This window comes from Carassius gibelio, chromosome A7, assembly GCF_023724105.1.
Source record: "Carassius gibelio isolate Cgi1373 ecotype wild population from Czech Republic chromosome A7, carGib1.2-hapl.c, whole genome shotgun sequence".
Classification (NCBI taxonomy): domain Eukaryota; kingdom Metazoa; phylum Chordata; class Actinopteri; order Cypriniformes; family Cyprinidae; genus Carassius; species Carassius gibelio.
In genome coordinates, this window is record NC_068377.1 from 33,825,731 (window position 1) to 33,848,658 (window position 22,928).

Below are 22,928 nucleotides of genomic sequence, written 5' to 3' on the forward strand. Positions count from 1 at the left end.
ATAAAGTAGTCATTACTTTTTTTGGCAAATTTTTTTTTTATTTATTTTTTTTTTAATATAATTTCTGTGTTTTATTTTTCCTCTTAACTGGCACTGTTAGTGTGTCCCCGTGAGTCTATGTGCTGAGATGAGGAAACTCCTCCCCGATATAGCGGCCATATTGAGTGTTGCATTTTTGCCCATTTCGAGGAACATGTCTTGGGTTTTCTTTAGTCTTTAACTTTGCTGTGGCTTTGGAGCATGCATTATATGGAGCAGAGCAGACTCTTAATTGTAGCATCCGTTGTCCAACTGAACTAAATGATTTTTATTTCTTTAAAAAGCAAAAATATAGTGGGGGCAAAACCACGGTGGACAAGTAATGCATTTGGTGTACCGCCAAACACCAGGTAGTACCGTTACCATAGACCACTGCAGCAGGCCTGAAAGAGTCTTTTTGGGACAGTCGTGGGCTAATGGATAGAGAGTCGTGTGTCCACTACTGTGTGTGTGTGTGCACTTGGATGGGTTAAATGTAAAGCACAAATTCCAAGTATGGGACACCATATTTGGCCACACGTCACTTCACTTTCACTTTCAGGAAGTAGAAAAAAAACTAACATTTGTTTCAATAACTTTTGAATGGTAGTTTTTGAGGAATCAAAGTTCTGCTTGTCTTGGCAGGTAGATATCTGATTAAACAGATGGTTTTCAATGGGTATGTTTAAAAAAAAAATGCTGTGGTTTTCCAGTCGTTACACTTATCTCATGGTCTTGGACAGAATTGCAGCCCTCATGGTTTGAAGTTTTAATCATCTTTGCTATGGCAGTTCAAACAAACCGAGTAGTTACACATCTGTCACGTGTATGCTCTGTTTTAGGTTAGTTTTTTGTGTCTCCGTTACCCTGACTAGTTAGTTGTTAGTAGTTGTTCCTTTGTCTGCTGTTGATGTTTATTTGTTTGGATTTGTGTTTGGTTGTGCCCATTCTCTTCCGTGGATTATTAAAAGAAATCTTTTGATTATACTTCGTCATGTGCTTTGTTTTGCACACCAGACCGTGACAACATCAAGCTCCACCTCCATACCTTTCAGTTGTGATCCTTCCCCAATACACACGCGCACACACACAAACACTCACTTACTCAAGCATTACTAATGTGGCTCTCTGAAGAACTACGTAGACTACAAACAGTTACGATTTCATTGCAGCTTTTGAACTGCAGTAGATCAGGAACCACTTCAAAACGTGCATTGATCAGAAGGTGTGGTCTTTTCTGGTCAGAGGAATAAAAGAAGCTTTATGTCTCAAATGACATTTAATAGCACTCAGTTTCCACACCAAGAAGGAAAATTTATAATTTTGCATTCATAATGACTGAGGTTTGTTGTTGGCATAATTTTGCACTATGATATTCATGACAAATCTTGAGACTCATGTCACTGAGAACTACTTCATTACTATTTCAGAAGTTTATCTGTTTTGATGCAGGGAGAAACTGAAATTCCTGTTGGTTATACGTTTCCAGTCAAACTATATGTGTTTTTTCTCAGTAGTCACAAGCAAGCAGGTTTCAGTAAGGGACAGCAGTATCAGATGTCACTATTGAGTGTTGAGGTTCCATGTGTTTGAAACAAAAACAGTGGTGTTCACCTGATGCAGTACAATTTTCTATATAGTGCGATCAGGTTTTTGCTCACACAATTGGCAATCAACCCCCTGAACTTGGTAATATGGTGTATGTTTCGGTACTTCCTCTGAATGATAGCTGAAACCCACAAAAATAGTGCTCTAACTGTATTGTAAACCTACTTATTTGGCTATTCATATACTAGTGGCTCATGCCAATATCTTGGAAAACAGGGTGGCCTGAATACATTAATTATTCAGTTTTGTTTTCAGCTAAATTAAAACTTTAAAATTTACGTAGTTAAAAAATAATCTAAATTGTATTGTTTAATTATTTGAATTTATAAAAAAACATTTCTGTTGTCCACAAACTTACCAGATCAGACTTGTGGCCCATTTTTGGGTTGCAATCCACCAGGTGAGAACATCATATCATATAAAAAAAAACCTATAATCATTTTCATATTCATCTAAATATCCAGCTAGAATTCGAATGGACATCTATATTGTGGTCTTCTGTATGAAATGACTCCTAGTGTGTGCATAATAACTCTGCTTTGTTTAAAAAAAAAAACAGGCTTATTCAATATGGAAATACATTTAATGTAGAGGGGTTTGTTGTCACACAGGGGGAAAAAAAATATTAAAAAGCAAAACGAAAGCAGGTGCTTCTTCAGCAGCATTGTCCACTAGTTAAATTTCACACCTGAGGAACTACTGCAGTCCTGATTATTTCTACACCAGCAAGGCCAGTACCTGAGCATGTTCTTGTCTGTTTTAAACATTGACTGTATAGTATTTTGCCACACAAAAGTCGCACTATGCTGATTACTATCAGAGATTTACTCTAACTCAGAGGCTTAATAATCGTTTTGGGCCTCCATTCAGAGTTTTGACCCATGATAATTATTTCATAATTCAGATAAGCTGCCCCGATTGTTAGATCAGATCAAATTATTATAATTTTTCATTTTTCAGATGCATGGAATTCAAGAAGACATTAATTGCAGAGTCCTCATGGATCATGCGATGGAATGCTACAATTGAGGGTGAAACATGCTAATAGGTTTTTCAGTAATTCTCTAGAGCTCAAGCTCAAGATTTAACTTCAATTTTCAAAAGAATATTATTACAATTTTAAATTAGGTTTTTCTGTTCATATTTTAAAAAGTAAATTATTCCTGTGATGCAAAGCTGAATTTTCAGCATCTGAATTCAGCTTTCAAAAATACATCATCCCTGCAGGTGGTATAAAATATACCTACCTATATATACTATGTATATGTTTCCAGTTCTAACTCAGTCTGTTCATATAACTGTTTCTAAATGCCTGTGTTGATAAAACTCAGTTTCTCATCTTCAGGTCTGCTGTCAGATTTCCTTCCGTCCTCATGAAGTCATTATTGTTTATTACTATGAATAAGCAGGTGTCAGAGAAAGAGGTTTCCATAACCAATTCAGCTGGGAGGAAATTTATATTTGATCTTTGCTATTGTCACATCAGCAAAGTATTTCAATGCCTTTGTGTGATGAAACAACTTCCCCTTTTAAGTTGTTGCTGGCATTACTTTTTGTGCAATAGAACATTATGAAAGGAACCCAGAAGAGCCACACCTCAAGGTGGGAAGCCATGTTTCTCCTTTGATGTAGTTATACTTCCATGTATTTGAAGTATAAGCTTATATATCATCTTACAGCACAGGTGTATTGTAATGAAATCTTAGACAGCTTAAAGGCACTTTCACTGGTCATTATTGCATTCAGGTTCAGCCAGGTGTTTCGGTCCTTCACAGAAGAAATCATCATCTGTCATTTACTAATAATTGCATAAATTATATATATTCATACGCATTGAAGGTCTTCTCACAAAAAAATTATGCCTTACTCTCAAAACATTCATACACATGTATTTGTTCTTGAACTAGTTCTAATGTTAATAAATTGAGTATTGAGAGACTGTGTAACAATGCAGAGTTACTAATTTGCATGAAATCATACAGGTGCTGGTCATATAATTAGAATATCATCAAAAAGTTGATTTATTTCACTAATTCCATTCAAAAAGTGAAACTTGTATGTTATATTAATTCATTACACACAGACTGATATATTTCAAATTATTGTTTCTTTTAATTTTGATGATTATAACTGACAACTATGGAAAATCCCAAATTCAGTATCTCCGAAAATTAGAATATTGTGAAAAGGTTCAATATTAAAGACGGCTAGTGCCACACTCTAATCAGCTAATTATCTCAAAACACCTACAAAGGCCTTTAAATGGTCTCTCAGTCCAGTTCTGTAGGCTACACAATCATGGGGAAGACTGCGGACTTGAGAGTTGTCCAAAAGACGACAATTGAAACCTTGCACAAGGAGGGCAAGACCCAAAAGGCCATTGCAAAAGAGACTGGCTGTTCACAGAGCTCTGTGTCCAAGCACATTAATAGAGAGGCGAAGGGAAGCAAAAGATGTGGTAGAAAAAAGTGTACAAGCAATAGGGATAACCGCACCCTGGAGAGGATTGTGAAACAAAACCCATAAAAAAATGTGGGGAGATTCACAAAGAGTGGACTGCAGCTGGAGTCAGTGCTTCAAGAACCACTACGCACAGACATATACAAGACATGGGTTTCAGCTCTCGCATTCCTGGTGTCAAGCCACTCTTGAACAACAAACAGCGTCAGAAGCGTCTTGGACTGGACTGCTGCTGAGTGGCGCTTTAAACTAAATACATTGCGTTAAAGCAACTGAACAACATTCATTAGGAAAACATTGTGTCAATATGCAAAATGATAGTTAAAGGCAGTTCATCATTGAATTCAGTGATGTCATCTCTGTTCAGTTTAAATAGTGTCTGTGCATTTATTTGCAATCAAGTCAACGATATCGCTGTAGATGAAGTGACCCCAACTAAGCAAGCCAGAGGCGACAGCGGCAAGGAACCGAAACTCCATCGGTCTTTCAGTCTTTCAGGGCTGTAGAGGTCCTTTCTAGGTGCTGATCCACCATCTGGTCTGGATATGTACTGGATCCGGGCGACTGCAGTGACCCTCTGATCTGGATACAGACTGGATCTGGTGGCCACGGTGACCTCGGAATAAGAGAGAAACAGACAAATATTAGCGTAGATGCCATTCTTCTAATGATGTAGCAAGTACATCGGGTGGTATGGGAAGTGTCCCGGTTCCTGTTTACCTAAATGATGCAGCCTAAAAATCCTTTAACGGATTTGGATATTAGAAGCATATTAGTGTGTTATGTGTGAGCCAGGTTAAAGAGATGGGTCTTTAATCTAGATTTATACTGCAAGAGTGTGTCTGCCTCCCGAACAATGTTAGGTAGGTTATTCCAGAGTTTAGGCGCCAAATAGGAAAAGGATCTGCCACCCAAAGTTGATTTTGATATTCTAGGTATTATCAAATTGCCTGCGTTTTGAGAACGCAGCGGACGTCGAGCTCATTCAAATACTGAGGTGCTAAACCATTCAGGGCTTTATAAGTAATAAGCAATATTTTAAAATCTAAACGATGTTTGATAGGCAGCCAGTGCAGTGTGGACAGGACCGGGCTAATATGGTCATACTTCCTGGTTCTAGTAAGAACTCTTGCTGCTGCATTTTGGACTAGCTGTAGTTTGTTTACTAAGCGTGCAGAACAACCACCCAATAAAGCATTACAATAGTCTAACCTTGAGGTCATAAATGCATGGATTAACATTTCTGCATTTGACATTGAGATGTCCAGTGTAAAGTTTTCTGAGTCAGTGATGGTTTGGGGTGCCATGTCATCTGCTGGTGTTGGTCCACTGTGTTTTCTGAGGTCCTAGGTCATCGCAGCCGTATACCAGGAAGTTTTAGAGCACTTCATGCTTCCTGCTGCTGACCAACTTTGAGATGCAGATTTCATTTTCCAACAGTACTTGGCACCTCCACACAGTGCCAAAGCTACCAGTACCTGGTTTAAGGACCATGGTATCCCTGTTCTTAATTGGCCAGCAAACTCGCCTGACCTTAACCCCATAGAAAATCTATGGGGTATTGTGAAGAGGAAGATGCAATATGCCAGACCCCAGAATGCAGAAGAGCTGAAGGCCACTATCAGAGCTTCCTGGGCTCTCATTACACCTGAGCAGTGCCACAGACAGACCGAGTCCATGCCACGCTGCATTGCTGCAGTAATTCAAGCAAAAGGTTTCCCAACTAAGTATAGAGTGCTGTACATGCTCATTACATTTTACATTACATGTATTCATTTAGCTGATGCTTTTATCCAAAGCAACTTACAATTTCTATATATGTCAGAGGTCGCATGCCTCTGGAGCAACTAGGGGTTAAGTGTCTTGATCAGGGGCACATTGGTGTCTCACAGTGGATTAGAACCCAAGTCTCTCACACCAAAGGCATGTGTCTTATCCAATGCTTCAACACCACCCCTATGCTCATACTTTTCATGTTCATATTTTGCTCTTAAGTAATATTCTAATTTTCACATTTCTAATTTTCTGAGATACTGAATTTGGGATTTTCTTTAGTTGTCAGTTATAATCATCCAAATTAAAAGAAATAAACATTTGAAATATAGTGTGTGTGATGAATGAATATAATATACAAGTTTCACTTTTTGAATGGAATTAGTGAAATAAATCAACTGTTTGATGATATTCTAATTATATGACCAGCACCTGTATATACAATTTTTTATACTTATATATAACTACTAATAAACCAATTGTACGTTAGTAATATGCATGCAAGTTAATGGCGAGAATTGGTCTTTAAAATAAAGTGTTAAAAGCAGCTATAGAGAGAAAAGAAGTCACATGGAAATGTGTGAATGTGTGTTTTCTGTAAACAAAACTTCACTCCCAAGTAAAACTGAAAACACTATTTTGCCTCCCACATAAATGCTGATATGTTTTCTTCTTGAAAGCAAGATGATGCTAAAAACAAAGTAATTTGCATTGCAAAACCAGATATAAAAGGTAAAATTTGTAGGTTGTGTGAGGAGGGAAGGTAGAGCAACCTGAGTACAAGAGAAGAGGATTAGGATGGGTATTATTAGAGCTGTCTGTTTATCCTTTCACCTTTCACCTTAAATATAGCAGCGCTGTTTTAACCAATGAAAGAGTGGCTGGCTGATGGATTGCATGTCAGATTGGTTGTTTAAGAATTTTTGTTCTATAAGGGTAAACAGCATAAAAACATCCCCCTCATTTAGTTCCCCTTGAGGCCGCGTCAGTTGCACCCCTCCAAGAATGGCCCTGTCTGTCTCTTTCTTTTGATTATTGCTTTGAAATATGACCAGGACATCATCTTGACATGTTTCTTGAGATCGCTTTTCTGGTAATTACAGGCCTGTGAGTCAGCATTGTATTTTAGCATGTCTTGCACTCACCGAGACTGAAGGTGTGAGTCACACTTGTGAATATCTTTTAGGCCTGAAGTGCCATTTATCAAACAGCTGTTATATTGTCAGTAGAGGTACTAATTTGAATTCATTCCACATTTGTTCAGGGTATTTTCATGCTCAAACTTATTTTAAATCATAAACCTCTTTTTATAATTAGGCTGCAAACGGCATCAGTATTCTGGTTGATTTGATGATGTACGGCTTTGTTTGCACTGACTTCATACTGCTTTTTTTTCTTTTCAGTGTCCAGAGTCATGAAACTTAGTCCTTGTCAAGCCCCATTATATGTAAGTATACTTCATGCTTAGTTTGCATTCCTCTTTATTTGCTCAGTTAAATCTATTTCAGATGGAGATGCAGTTTTGTTTCATGCAAACACAATTAGACATTAGCATGTGTGTGAGTAATTTCAAACGAGGCTAAGTGTTAGGTAGCTGCAATTTCAGCAAATGTGATCATACTAGAAAGTTTAATTGTTGTCCATTGACTGCGCCAGTGGATGACCAATCAACCAGGTCAATATATAGGCCGATATTTGGGATTTTTAGGGGATCAAGTCTGTAGCGCATAAACCTGATTGTTATTGTTAGAATGGCCAAGGATCAGCATTCTCTAAGTAAAACTGATCGGGCAGAGCAAAATTTAAGCTGTAGAGACTTGAAACTTGGAGGGATAGTAGAGCTCACACATCTACAATGTCACCAAGGCTCTCTCATATATTCTCACATACACTAGATCTTCATCTCATATAAACGATTAGGGATTATTGTGATTTTTAAACATATTTCCGATACATTCTCGATATACATTACGAGTATTTTCCATACATTGATTTATTTGTGGCATTTGACTTTGTTGAATAAACATTAAAACTGCACGTTTCAAAATCAAAACACGTTGCGGGTGTTTTATATGAATGTATATCTGAAGGTATCCGTCTATCTTCAGAAAAGTTTGGTATTTTCATTTAATCTGATATAGAATCGTCCATAAGCAGAGCTGCTTTGATTACAGACATTACTGGAGAAACAAACCGCTAGTTCTTCCGCTTGTGTATTTTAATCAAAAACTGGTCAGTTTTTGATTAAAATACACAAAAGCCAGTTTGGCCTATTAAATACCAAATAAACATTTTGTTTATGCATACTTTCCTTCTTGTTTGTTGCTTAAAGAGAAAAAAATTGGTATCGGAATCGGCCAGTTTGCTTGTAAAAAAAAATACAAATTTTTTTACTATTTAAAATATTTTTTATTTTCAAATGTAGTTTATTCCTGAGATCAAAGCTGAAGTTTCAGCATCATTACTCCAGTCTCTAGTGTCACACAAACCAGAAATCATTCCAATATACTGATTTGCTGATTACCAATATTTAAAAGAGTTGAGTACATTTTTTTTCAGGATTCTTTGAATATAAAGATCCAAAGATTAGCATTTATCTGAAATATAAAGCTTTTGTAAAATTATACACTAATCCATTCAAAAGCTTTGAGTCCATATGATTTCTTTTTTTTCTTTCTTTTTTTCTTTTTTAAAGAAATTATAGAATTTTTTATTTAGCAAGGATGCTCAAAATTTGATTGATCAAAAGTAACGATAAAGACATTTATAATGTTACAATTTCCATTTCAGATAAATGCTGTTCTTCTTAACTTTCTATTCATCAAAGAAACCGGAAAAAAATATTCTCTGCTGTTTTCAACATAATAAAATATTTTTGCGCAGCAAAAATAAAATAATTATTTCTGAAGGATCGTGTGACTGGAGTTATGATGCAAAAAATATAGCTTTGAAATCACATAAATAAATTAAATTTTAAATCATTTGAAAATATAAAACAGTTATTTTTATTAGTAATAACATTTCTAAATGTTACTTATCTTGCTGTTTTTTTTTTTTTTTTTGATAAAATAAATACAGGCTTTGTGAGCAGAAGATAATTAAAAAATATATTTTGTTCAAAAACTTTTCACTGGTAGTGTATATAGTTTGTTAAAGATATTAATATTAATTAGGTGAGTGAGATGATTATTTGACAGTGATTTCACATTTATTTTTTGTATAAAGCCTAAATAAAAAAAAAGCTGAACATAAACTTATTTTCGCTGATTTTTTTCTAAAATATTATACAAATTTAAATGATGTTTCATAGATTTGGCAAATACATTTTTGATAAATTTGTATGCACAGCACAGACATCTGTTGTGGGGCGTTCTTGGTTTTTACTAGGCTTTTTAAAAAAATACATATCGATATCAGAATTATATCGTAACGACCGAAATAATATATTGTGATATAAATTTTGGCCATATCGTCCAGCCCTACTCAATTCAATATATGTTTCCTGAAAACAAGACTTCTCTTACTTTTCTTCTCAATATTGCTATTGATATGGTTATTGTGTTTTTCTTTTGAATTCCTTGCTTGATCATGCTGAGTCAGGATGTTCAAGATGGTCAAACAAATAGATCAAACAGATCAACTAACACATGTCTGTCTTATAGTTGTCTGTGCTCAAGAAGCTGAATTAGAAAGAAATTTCTCCACATACATTATCTGCAATAATATAATCAGATCCTATTCCAAAAAAAAGTCTATCTTCACCAGTCTACTCAAAGTCAGCTATCCTTTCAGTCGTCTTCAACACAGATCTTGAAGCATCAATCAAATTCTCATTCAGGATAGCAGTGACCCCTGATTGAATGCTTCCTAGGGAATACGGCTAATCTAGACCCGAAGGGGAATATGACTGTATGGATGTATGAGTGGTATAATGTTTCTATCACAAGAAGCTCATCCAACGTACGAAGTACAGTCAACAAAGAGAAGGGATTTTCCCTCCACTGCTTTGAAATCTGATGAGGGTTCAAAGAGACTTATCTTTGTGTTAACATCTGTAATCAACTGATATTAGATTATCCAAAGGGCTGGGATAAATGAATACAATGGTGATAAGTGATAGAGGATGGATTAGGTCGGTTTTGAGCACAGAAGTATGTGTGACACTCCTTTTTGTGTCTATATCCCCAAAGACGTCTTTCCTCTCCTGAAATAATTTAGATAACTTAGATTTCCTAAATTCTGCAATGGTGGTTCCATCGGCCTCTGAGCGGGTTGTTTGAATATGAATTATATTGTTGTTGTTTCCCCCCCCCCCCCACCGTGTGTTCATTCGTGAAAGTGTGACAGCAGGAGAGAAGCTTCTCATCTAGAACATCAGGGGCGTGTGCTGTTAAATTCACATTGCTATCTGTGCTAATCTGTGCAGACCGACACGAGTGTGATATCCTGTTGTAACCACAACTTCAGTTTTGGCTCTTTTGAGTTCAAGGGTTAAACATGTATGAAAGGTTCCATTTAGAAGCAAGGATAGTAAACTTTTTGCAAACCATTCACAATCATCAAGTGCTTGCGTCTAATAAATAATGTAGAACTGTATTCTTTGTGTTTTCAAATGGTAGTTTAGTGATCAAGTTTGCTGAAAGTGCAGAATATGAACACATCATTTAATCAAAAGGTTTTGGGACAGGTGGAGGCTTGGATCATTTTGAGATTTTGTTTGTGATTTTTGCCCTAAAATCCTTATTCATAAACACATTACTTGGTGTTTGATGCTTCTCTCTTTTACTGTATCAGGGCGAGTGTGTTCTAACAGTTCAGCTGTGTGATGAGGCGCTCGGTGAAGGAGAACAGGGGGAGGTGCAGTTCTTCCTGTTGTTCACTGGCTCTGCTCAGAGACATCTTACCAGCACACTGAAGGTCAACCATGCCACCCTTCAGGCTGTGTGTCCAGGTGAGCATAAAATCGGGCCCTTAGATCTGTGATGTTATAGCTAACTACATCCCAACTGTGACCTCTCAGCCTTTTTTCTGCTGGAAAAAAAGTTTTTTGTTACACACATCTCCCAAAACTGGGTTTATGTCATTCCAAACCCGTTAAATCTTCGTTCGTCTTCGGGAGACAATTTGAGATATTTAGGATTAAAACCTAGAGGTTTGAGAGTTGAGACTGTCCCATAGACTGCCATGTAAGTTACATTGTCAAGGTCCAGAAAAATATGAAAAGCATCGTCAGAATAGTTCATCTGCCATTAGTGGTTCAACCGTAACGTTATGAAGTGAAGAAAACAAAAATAACGACTTCATTCGTTATTTTTGCATTCTTCGCTTACAAACAGTAGTCTTGTCGCTTCATAACGTCACGGTTGAACCACTGATGGCAGATGGACTATTCTGATGATGCTTTTAATACTTTTCTGGACCGTGACCATGTCATTTACTTGGCAGTCTATGAGACAGTCACAAGCCTCTCGGTTTTCATCCAAAATATCTTAAATTGTGTTCTGAAGAGTAACTAAGCTTTTACGTGTTTGGAACAACATAGGGGTAAGTGATTAATGACAACATTTCCGTTTTGTTGCGGAGTGTCCCTTTAAAACATTTACTAAAAGCTATGTCATGTGACATTTACCTGCATGTCCTGTGACATTCTCAGGACATGAAATATTTTAGGTCAAATAGGTCCGGCTGGCAAAAAAAAAAAAAAAAAAAAAAAAAAGTCTTAATATAAAGTTTGTTGTAAAATTGTGATTTGGTGCTCTAGGTATTCAATAGCACTACAAAGATTAAAAATAAACTGCATGTAAAAATAAGAAATGAAAGAAATTTGCATTCTCCATAGTTGACTAATTTTAATTTTGCTCATGCACATATACATAATCTGAGTTTTAAGTTTAAAGAAAAATAGTGTTATATGAATTAACCCTCATGTAAGTCCTCACTGCGGACAGATAAAGGTGGCAGCACTTGGTCCTGTCAACACACGTTTGCTTGGTGATCCTATTAAGGACTCGGGTGGATTGAGTCACACTGAACACGGTGTAGCTCAGTCCCATAGAGAGAGTTCAGTGGAGAAACTGATTGTGGTATATTTTTTAGGCATATCTATACAGCATTGGTCTTTTCTTATCTCATCGTCTGAATGATATGTGCGTTTATTTAGGGCTGTTTGGTCACTGAAGCGAACCTGTTCTCTATGGAGATGTTCGGTCAGCTTGAATGAATGGCGATGCTTGTGTTTCAGTCATTATGTTCAGTGTCAGATGCCTCAGCAGTCAGTGAAGGGGATGATCCGCTGATGGAGGGAGATTACAGGGAGAGGCTGTGTTTGCTTCTTGTTTGTATATAGAGTTAGCATTGAAGTCAATGGGAAAATTGACCTTCTATTTAAATATACTAGGAAAATTTGTTGCAGTTTTTCTTACTCTCGGGCCATCCAAGATGTGGAAGAGTTTGTTTCTTCATCAGAAATGTAGCATTATATCACTTGCTCACCAAAGGATCCTCTGCAGTGAATGGGTGCTGTCAGAGAGTCCAAATAGCTAAAAAAAAAAACATCACCGTAATTCACACCACTCCATCAATTCACACCTGTGGAGTGAAAAGCTGTTTGGCCAAAATACATGTTCATAATCCATAATAATACTTCCCTGAAAAAGTAAAAAAAATCCACTAAAATATTTGTTTAGAGCCATTTTGACTGTTTTTGCTTCTTTTGCAGCAGTATGAGGACTCATATTTTATCCAGCAGCAATGGTCAAAAATGCCCTAATGAGGGATTTGTTTCTTATAAACATTCAGTTTTTTCACAAGATGATAACTGATGAACTGGAGGGGATTTTTGTGATGTTTTTATCAGCTGTTTAGACTCTAATTCTGACGGCACCCATTCACTGCAGAGGATCCACTGGTGAGCAGGTGATGTAACAATACATACATTTATCCAAATCTGTCAAGAAGAAGAAACAAATTCATCAACATCTTGGATGTCAGTGATTATTATAACAACAACAACAACAACAACAAAAATGTAAATGTAATAATTTACAGTACTGGGTCAGGGACAAATTATAGTAAACCAGTAACATTAAAGCATCACTTTCTGGATAAAATTTGGGGTCCTACTCTGTATTATTTCTTATTTAAGATTAAGATGATCTGAAATATGTAACATTATGGAGTAATGATGTTTCTAAAACCGGTGTCCTGTTCTTGCATGACTGTTATAAAGTGTGTTATTGGGACATTGCAGAATTTTTTATTTTTTTTTCCTGGAAATATAAATTACATAATTTTTTTGACTTTTTACAGTTTTGTCACGTGGCTGATGGGTTACAAAGTCATGTGCATTACAAAAGCAGTAATTTTGCATAGCGTTATATGCAGTAGATTTTAAGCATTCTTTGAATGTATGTATATTACTATGAATGCTATTTGAGTAACTAACTATAGAGAGTTGTACTATGCACATAACATAATGCTTTTACAGTAAATATAAGTTTGTCCTTTTTTTCCCTGGAGGTTGACCTATTTCATTTCATTTCAACATTATTTATTGTACTGGATGTGTTTGACTGTCATGAACCTTTCTTCTCTGTACAGCTCACAACTGCTGTGAGCGGGTGCTGGTCACCCTGTGCTCAATGGGACCAGATGGTAACATTCATACTCTGGCTACCGAGCGCATGCACTTCGTACAGGACCTGGCCTACGACATGGCCCAGTTCCTGGTGAGCACGGTGGGGCAGACAAACCTACTGGAAGAGGCTCTGCTACTGGACGAGCATCAGATCCCACTGCAGGAGTGTGAAAAGCTGGACCAGAATCTGTCCCTGGCCCTCAAACATATCACGCTGCCCCCTGGCTGGAGCCTATTGAGTAATAACAAACGTGAGTACGGCTTGGTGGTGGCTAGTGCTTAGATCTGGGCTGGTAATCAAAAGGTTCAAGTAATCGTCCGTTACACCATGTGTGACTGTAATTGTCTTCTGTATTTGTTCTTTAAGGCAAGACATCCCAGGTGAAAATTTCCCCAGTTAATTATTATCTGTTAAGAATTACAAACTTGTTTTTGGAAAAAGGTTTTCTGTTTAACTATGGAAATTATGTAATTAAATATGCACTAATTTACATACATTTCTGCAACAGAAATCTGAGCATTGGATAAAGCCAGATTTAAGATTCTTGTTTCATTTTGTTTTATTAGAGTCAAAGGTTTTTACAGAAAGGGTTTTAGACTAAAGAAAGTATTCATGTTCTAATAATGTTTTAATTTAATTAGTTGTGACTATTAATCACAAGAACTTAAACCAGCATAATTTTGTAGCTTAAATGATCATGACAAGGAAAAGTGCATGTGGAGGTCTGATGGCTGTTTATTTCATATAAAATGGAAAAATGGCAACTCTTTACATCTGTTCCGGTTTTGAATGTGGTCCATTTGATTTCAGAAGTTAAGTACATCTACTTTTAATGTTTTATTTTAAAGTTTTCTGTTTGGCTTAATGGTTGAGATGTTTAAGATCTGTTTACATCATCCAATAGGACTTTGTCATATATTTATTATCAAACTGGAGGATTGTCTCAGCAGAAGTTAAGATGCGTTGATCCTTTAGGGGGCGTTATAGCATTAGTAGATCATCAAGATCACACTTGATTGATTGATTTCTAACGTTCCATTTCTAACATTCCATAATGTTATTTTATTCCATAAAATAAATCAAATGAAAAATAAAATTTACAGCCAAATTTAATTTAAAATGTTATCTATTATAAATTAAAAATACAAACTGCACAATTTTAGAGGGTTAATAATACTTTTGTGGAAATCTCTTTTCAATTTTTTTTCATTCTTTTTTTTTTATATCATTACAAATTTAGAAGAGAATGTACTTGATTTTATTCTACAGCACATATCTGCAGCCAAATAAACGTCCCTAAATGAGGTCACGTGACAGTTTACGGGTCAGTTACAATGTGATGTTAATTACAGGTGGCAAATCTGTTTAATAAATTGACATAATTTGTGGCTTTGTTCTTCTCTGCTGAATCACAGTACTATGTCCTTGTCCTAACAAACTTTTTTTAATGGATTATTATGCTTGAAAATTGTGCTTGTGCTCTTTTATTTTTTAATTTTTTTAAAACAAATAGCACATGATATTTTGTTATGCAATGCAAAAACATTCTTCATATAGAAATATACTGTATACGCACTACCATTCAAAACTGTCGGGTCAGTAAAGATTTTATTTAAAAAAGAAATTCATACTTTTATGAAGGATGCATTAAAATGATTAATAATGACAGTAAAGATATTTATAATGTTACAAAAGATTTCCATTTTAAATAAAACGCTCTTCTTAACTTTGTTCATCAAAGAATCCTGAAAAATGTAGCAGTTTCCACAAAAATATTAAGCAGGACATATGTCTAAAATATATCAAAAAAGTCATTTTTAAATTGTAATAATATTTCAAGATATTCCTGTTTCTTACTGTATTGTTGATCAAATAAATCTAGCTAATAGGAGGATAAATACTTTAAAAAAACATGATAAACATAGTTTGTATGATTCATGTCATAGACTATTTTTTATTTGCAATTAAATAAAATGCTAGTACTTGTAAATTAGGCCAAAAGACTAGGTCAGACAGACATTGGTTTACATCCCTCTGTTTTTGTCCCTTTCAGGACGGGAACCTCAAGAGACCCTCCTTCACTTTGCAGCCTGCCGCGGGCTCCTCAGAGTGGCCAGTTTTCTCCTCAAGCAGCCAGGGGCCCGAGAGGCCCTCAACCTGTGTAACAAACAGGGCGCCACACCGGTGGTCATCGCCCAGAGTCGAGGATATGCAGCTCTGGTGGAGCTCTTCAGCCTGTGAGTGATGCACTTACTGTGCATACACAGCATCGTATTTAAATAAACACAGCATAAATCTGTCATGATGGAGAGGCAGGAAGTCAGTTGTCACTCTATGGGCCACCAGTCTGCTTTTAAATATAGATCATTATCTTTGCATTAGGTTAAATAGTCCAAAACACGAGTAAACCGTTTATGAAGCTTAACATGTTTTTTTTTTTTTCTGCTATGGTTTGTTGACAATAAAGCTGTCTGATACTTACAGTTTTTTAAGTTCACCAACTATTGTAATTTTTAAAGATTTTTTAAGCTTTTTTATTCCCACACAAGAAACATCAGAGAAATAGGAAGTTTCCATTAGCTCTCCGTGGAATCTCATTGTTGAGACATTTAAATGTTCTGATCGCTTATTGTTCTTTCATCTGCTGCGTGCTGCTTCAGAAAACAGTGACAGTTGCTTTCCTGTTACAAAAATCACTCCACCCTGCATTAGTCAACACTCTAGGCCCAGATTTGAACCATTACCTCTTATTATTAATGCTCTCGAGCTGGCGGACGAATAGAAAATATGCATGGAGCTGCATAATTACTCCATTTGTATATTTCGATCATTCCCCACTGCCTCTTGAGCAAATAAATCAAAGCAGTACATCTATAAGAACTGTAATTATGTAGAGTGTCTTGATGACAGCAGGGTGTTATTTTGTTGAAAGTTGAAATGGAACAGTTTGAGCATATCCTGTTCATCTGATGGCTTGTTTTGATTTAGGGAGGATTTGGATACAGATGTTAAGACGCTCAGACAGGACTCTTCCTCGAGCAGTTGTGTGGTACAGCACCACCCCTCTCTGAACACCTACACCCTGTCTTTGGGCACCGAGCCGGGCGGCACACCACCCAACATACAGGCCGACATCCTGGAACTGCACAGACTGATGCTTTGCCATTTTCAAGGGAAGGTGAGTCAGGACAGTTTGCTGAGATGTGTTGGCGAAACTCCCTTTTCTAGATGTTCAACTTGGTCTGTTTCTGTCTGTTTGTTTGGTTTTGTACTTTTTTTTTTTTTTTTTTTTTTTTTTGAGTGTGATTTAGTTATTCAGCACGACAAGGACAGCATGTGTTAATAAGAATAATAATAATAATAATATATTGACAAAGACAAACGATAACTTTAGTTTCAACCATGTGGTTGAATCTGTAATATCAATTCATTTAAAATGATATATAATTTGCTAAAAAGTTGAGATGACAGAATAGAAAGTGGTTATTCTTTTCAACATTCATATATTTTAAAGAAAATAAAACAACAATAGCAAAAATATAAATATGCATTATACATTTCATTTCAATAAATGTGACACTTAAGTAGAATTCATTTTTTTTGTTTTTTTATGGTTTTATAATTATACCTGTAACCTATTAATATGTAATGTTGATGCCAAGCTAATTTTCAACATGCAAATAAGATGTAATTGGGATGAGAAATAATGTTTTTATTTTCCAGTTTATTCCGTAATCCGTTATCTGTGGCACACAATACTTTAGAAATAATTTGAATATCCTGATTTGCCGCTTAAGAAACATTTCTTATTAATTCTACTTGAAAATATTAAATAGTATATAATATAATATATACTATTTAATATATATATTATAATATGTTTTTGCTTAATATTTTAGTAGAAGCCATAAAGCTGTTTTGTCATCATTCTTGGATGATTAAAGAAATTCATACTCTTGTAACTTTATAAATGTCTTTTACTGTCACTTTTGATAAATTTAATGTGGCCTTGCTGAATAAAAGTATTAGTTTCTTTAAAATATACTACTGAGTTTTGAACTGTAGTTTATGTGATACTATAATATATTGTAAAAAGTTATTTTATATATTTAATTGAATAAGTGTTGCAAGTCGCTTTGGATATCAGAAATGTTTTCTAAATGAATACATACTATTTTGCGGTCTACAAAAGGGAAGAAATATCCCACAGATTGCAACCTCCACCATAACTTTTCTCCAACAGCTGTAGATCTGCAATTCATTGCAGTTGCATAACTGTAGAATTAGAGAATTGCATGAAGGAGAGAAAACCCTAAGCTGTTGTTCTGTGTTCAGGGAGGAGTTGCCTTTCAGCAGAGCTCAGACTCTCCGCACATTGCCCAAGAATGTGATGACGACCTGGAGACCAGGGATTGCTGTTGTGAAGAGGCACCTCACGACTCCCTTGATACAAGAGAACGAGAGTTCACTTCTTTTAACACAGAAGAAAACAAAGGACGTAATGACCGGCTGGATCCCTCACAAAACAGGGAGGGTGACGGAGCTCCCTCGCTCAGCTGTGAAACTGCCCCGGCTCTCCTACACAATGGAAATAGCGAAGATCACCGGGCGTATGCTTGTGAAAACAGTGAGACTGATTGCAGAGAGCAAGAGGAGCGTTCAACTGCTGGTGTAGTTAGTACCGGTGACGTTGGAGATAGTTGTGATGGTTTGCAGAGTGGTTCTGAGTGCATAGTCAACAGAACCTCTTCCTGCGGAGAACAGAAAGAGGAAGCTGATAAGGCAGACGACTTAATCTGTGAAGCACTGGGGGAAAATCATGAAAAAGGGCAAAACTCTGTAGAGGAGAACTTTTCGGAGGAGAAAGAGCTATCTGAACGTAGCCCCACCGTTGAGGAAGGAGATATGGGAATCATTCAGTCTTTGGACACGCCAGAAAGCTCAGATGGTGGATCTTCTTCTCTAGGCACTGAGACTGATGCTGAGGAAGAGGATGGATGCGGAGATCTCACAGAATCAGAGGAGGTGCGAGAAGAAAGCAAGGAAGCACCGGATGTGAATCCTGATGGAGATACACCTCTAGATAGCTCACACCAAATTTTGGTGGAAAATGAAATGCATGCTTGTCGAAGCATTTGTGAAACAACTGGTGACCTAGGAACCCTTAAACTTTTGGGAGACAATTGTGAGAAGATCTCGTGTGGTGTGGAAGGTAGACGAGATCTTGAACCTCCAGGAACCTTTGATGAAGAAGAAGAAGAGGCTGATGAGGAGTTTCAGGAGAGTCTAGAAATGCCATACATGGAAACAGATGGAGACCAACAGAACAAAGAACTTAGTGATACACCCTCAAGGATTTCAGTTGCTGAAGATGAGAGCGTTTTACACCTGCGTGAAGTAATTCAAGAGCTGCTGTGTGTAGAACAACCAATTCTTTCAACTGAAGACGTAGTGGTGGAAGGAAGTGAACTTAGTTCTTCCAGCGTCTTACAAACTGAGCTCAATCCAGAACCTGGATCCTCCGCAGCAACTAGTGAGGACACCTTAGAACCTGAAGATCTAGAAGTTCCTTTAGGTTCTGGCTGCGAGGTGACGGAGAACGTTCAAGGGAACCAGAACAACAAACCCGTTTGTGAATTTCTTGATTCAGCTATTCCTACAGATATGGAGAAAGTGAGTCTCCGAGATGACTCTTCTCAGGATCCCAGACAGGATATGACCTCAAACAATGAGGTCATGCAGGACACAGCAGAAATAGACCTTTTAGAAGAGGATGCGGGTGTTGTTTTTGTAAACACAGATGAATCTGGAGATCAGTGTATCTTTAAGTCAAATGAGTTTAAATTCAATGAGGAAAGCCTGGCAGTCAATGCAGAAGATCTGTTTGGTGCTTCAGTCCTCAGTGACCATGTAGATGGTGCCATACATGTCCCAAATGCTCTGGATGAGGATGGCATTGTAGTTCCTTCTGTATGTCCTGAACAAGCCCAAGCAAACTTAGATCCTGTGTCTCAAGAAACAGAAGCTGCAGTGCAGGAGGCTGTGCAGCAAATGGGTGAAGAAGACCTACTGAAAGGTGAGCGGAACAGTAGAACTTTAAAATATCGATGATGTACCATGCTTTCTGGAAAAAAAAACAAAATTGCATTTTTAAAGTACCCCTATTATGCAATTTTTAAGGCTTCTAATGTTCTTTTGGGCATCTCCTACAGTAGGTTTACATGCATGCAAGGTCAAAAAATACTTTAGTTTTCTCAAAATATGCATTTAATATAACCTCTATTTTTAACAATTCTCAAATGATTCGTTCGAAGTGTTCTAAGATTCTGTTTCTCTAAACCCCTCCTTTCCGTGAGCCTACTCTGCTCTGATTGGCCAGATGGCCCAGTCTGTTGTGATTGGTCTACCATGTACAGCGCGTGTCGGAAATGATACATCCACGGGATCACAGGATTTTATTCTGCAATAATGTGAAATGCCAGTAAACAAACATTGTAAACACTGTTGATATGTATTTTAATTTCAGTCACTCAACAACAAAATCTTGAAAAATGCATAGACAATTATAAATTATAGTGGTATTCCTTATAAACATTTATTACAAAGGCCAAGGCTATACAACTTTATTTAGAGAGATGAAGTGATAAACGTGGGCTCATGCACCTCTGTCATCAGACACAAATCTAAAATATGTGCATTTTTGTGCATGTTTTGTATGCTTGATGTAAATTGCATAGGTCACTTTGGAATAAAAGTTGCAATATGCATTATTATGCAGTATGCAGTATTTATTGTAGCTCCTACAGTTTTAGTGGTTCAAAAACTTTTTTTTTTAGTATGAATCCATCAGAAACCAAGATTCCTGTTTAATTTCATCACTGATGAAACAATACAGTTTGATTGTCTCTTGTGACAGTCTCTTCAATGATCAACCAAAATTAAGTTATTATATTTTTCTGATCCAACATAATGATTAAAAGCAGCCTGTGCATCTCTGACACACACACACACATACACACACACACACACACATGCCTGAGCGAACAGGGTGTATATCATCGTGATTTATGTACATAACAAAATGTAACTTAGCAACAGGTGATGTCATTATGGGATGTCCAGGAAAGTGAAGTTCCAAGACGAGGTCAGCGTCCATTTCCTGAACTGAACTTTCTCCGTTCTCACAGTGACCGAAAAAGTACATTGGTACACCCATGTTTTTAAAAGAGTACTGTTATCGTTGCTGAGTTACGCAACTAAACTAAAATAGCCAGATTTACTATTTCCAGAAATATGCCTGTTTGGTTGATGCTTTTGCAGTGCAGGACATGTTTTTAGTTCATTTATCATGACTCGTATATTCCATTCTTGAGTGCACTACAAATAATGTTATTAAAATAATAATATATAATATATAATATATAATATATATAATATATAATAAAAATAATAATAATAATAATAATTTTTTTTCTTCTTTAATTTCACGAACAAATTTATACAGTTTTTTTTTTTTCTTTTACCTTTTTGAACATTAAGATCTCACTGATTTTATGAATTTGAAATGTTCTGTCACAGTGTCGGATGCACGTTTGGAAGATCAGATGGACTTTCAAAGGACAATGTGGCCGGATATCATGGACAAAAATGATGCACTAGTGGTAAGTACTAAACATATAGTGTTTATAGACTTTATATTTAATTTACTACACTTGACTTATGAAATACGCTGTGGGTGTATGTTGTGACATTAATGACATCCCATAATAGTTAGCAACTATTAATTTTATTATTATTATTTTTTTAATACTGTTTTTGTTACTACTTTGTTTTAATGTATGTTAATAGATGATTTTTACTATTAGGTTTCACTGTTTTTCAGAATCACATGCCATTTTTGTTTAAAAGAGTTATTTAGTTGTCCCAACAGGACACTTAAATTGATTTCAAACCTTTTTTTTAAACTGAAATAGCTTCGTGCTTTTTTGCCAGTATCTCTGTCAGTGAGATCCTAACATTCATCAGTATTTACAGTTGCTTTGAAGTAAATAATTTTGAATACCGAGCTCCAAATGGGGGCGATATTTCCCTGAAACAACATAACTTAACGTCCTGTTACTCAGCAGCATTTCGTTCGGTTCCCTATGGTGTCGGGCACATGTATAAGCAATAACAGATGTGGTCCTCCCTTTTATCTTTAGGCCTGCTAGTTATGAAAAGATCTGAGAATTATTATAAACATCTGAATATCCCGAAGTAATATCTTTGGATATGTGGAGCCAGTGCAGAATACAATACAGAAAAGAAATACACTACCGTTCAAAAGTCTGTTCATATTGTTTTTATCTTTTCCTATCTTATTCATCAATAGAGCATTAAATTTATCAAAAGTGATGGTAAAGACATTTATAATGTTAAAAAGATTTTTATATAAAATAAAAAAAAATCACAAAATTAAGTATTTACACACAAATTTTAAGCAGCACCACTGTTTTCAACACTGATTATAATAAGAATTGTTTCCGGAGTAGCAAATCATTATGTGACACTGAAGTAATGATGCTGAAAATTCAGCTTTGCATCACAGGAAGAAATTACAGTTTCAAATATATCAAAATAGAAAATGGCTATTTTAAATTGTAATAATATTTCACAATATTACTGATTTAACTGTATTTCTTTGATCAAATAAAATAAATGCAGCCTTGGTGAACTAGAGACTTAAACACACACTTTTGAATGGTACTGTATATGCAGCCATATGCTCTGGTTTCAGTTTTGTTGGTTTACTCTAAAGTGCTTGCACACACAATGTGATTGTGCTCTTGTTATTCAAGGTAAAAAAAAGTTGCTTGTGTGTCTGGGTTCACAGAAACACTAGATGTGGTAGCGTTGAGGCGTGAAGTAGGGCTGTAGTACTCGAGTCCGGTCTTGGACTCGAGTCCGGACTCGAGACATTTTTCTGTCGTCTCGGACTTGTCTCGGACTCGTTGAATTTGCACTCGGACTTGTCTCGGACTTGGCCATTGGACTCGCCAAGTCTTCTAGTTGGTCTCGACCGAGTCCAGCAAAAAAATAAAATAAAAAATGTCTCCTTCAAAACAAAACCACATTTGCATGATGTCGCGACTGAAACTGTGTGGAAAACGCTAGGCGCGCCGCTCTCCTTATTTCCAAAGCACTCTGTAATCTGCGCTCGCGCTCCAGTGGCGTCTGCTGTTGCTGGGCAACCATGACCCGCTCTCCATGATGACGCAGAAGTTTCAGCAAAGAATAAATGGAATTCCAACACTTAAAATCACTTGCAGTAGCTCTGCTAATAGATTCATTTAAAAAATGGCTATCCTTGTACAACTATGATCATCTGTTTCTCCATCTTGCCTTAGCTTTCAGTATTGTTCCGGGAAAGGATGTGCATGACCAGTGGTGCAC

The 22,928-nt window shown here is 36.4% G+C and overlaps 1 protein-coding gene across 5 annotated transcripts in view; it reads left to right on the forward strand.

The window, feature by feature from the left end:
- Positions 1-22,928, forward strand: part of LOC128017334 (A-kinase anchor protein 13) — a 69,980-nt gene that overhangs the window by 1,861 nt on the left and 45,191 nt on the right. For all 5 annotated transcript variants that reach the window (XM_052602679.1, XM_052602680.1, XM_052602681.1 and 2 more), the window contains exons 2-8: positions 7,263-7,306; positions 10,654-10,810; positions 13,459-13,746; positions 15,550-15,733; positions 16,485-16,674; positions 17,832-19,572; positions 21,075-21,157. In XM_052602679.1, coding sequence (XP_052458639.1) covers positions 7,274-7,306; positions 10,654-10,810; positions 13,459-13,746; positions 15,550-15,733; positions 16,485-16,674; positions 17,832-19,572; positions 21,075-21,157 — 2,676 coding nt within the window. In that variant the 5' untranslated portion in view covers positions 7,263-7,273. The remainder of the gene's footprint in view (positions 1-7,262; positions 7,307-10,653; positions 10,811-13,458; positions 13,747-15,549; positions 15,734-16,484; positions 16,675-17,831; positions 19,573-21,074; positions 21,158-22,928) is intronic.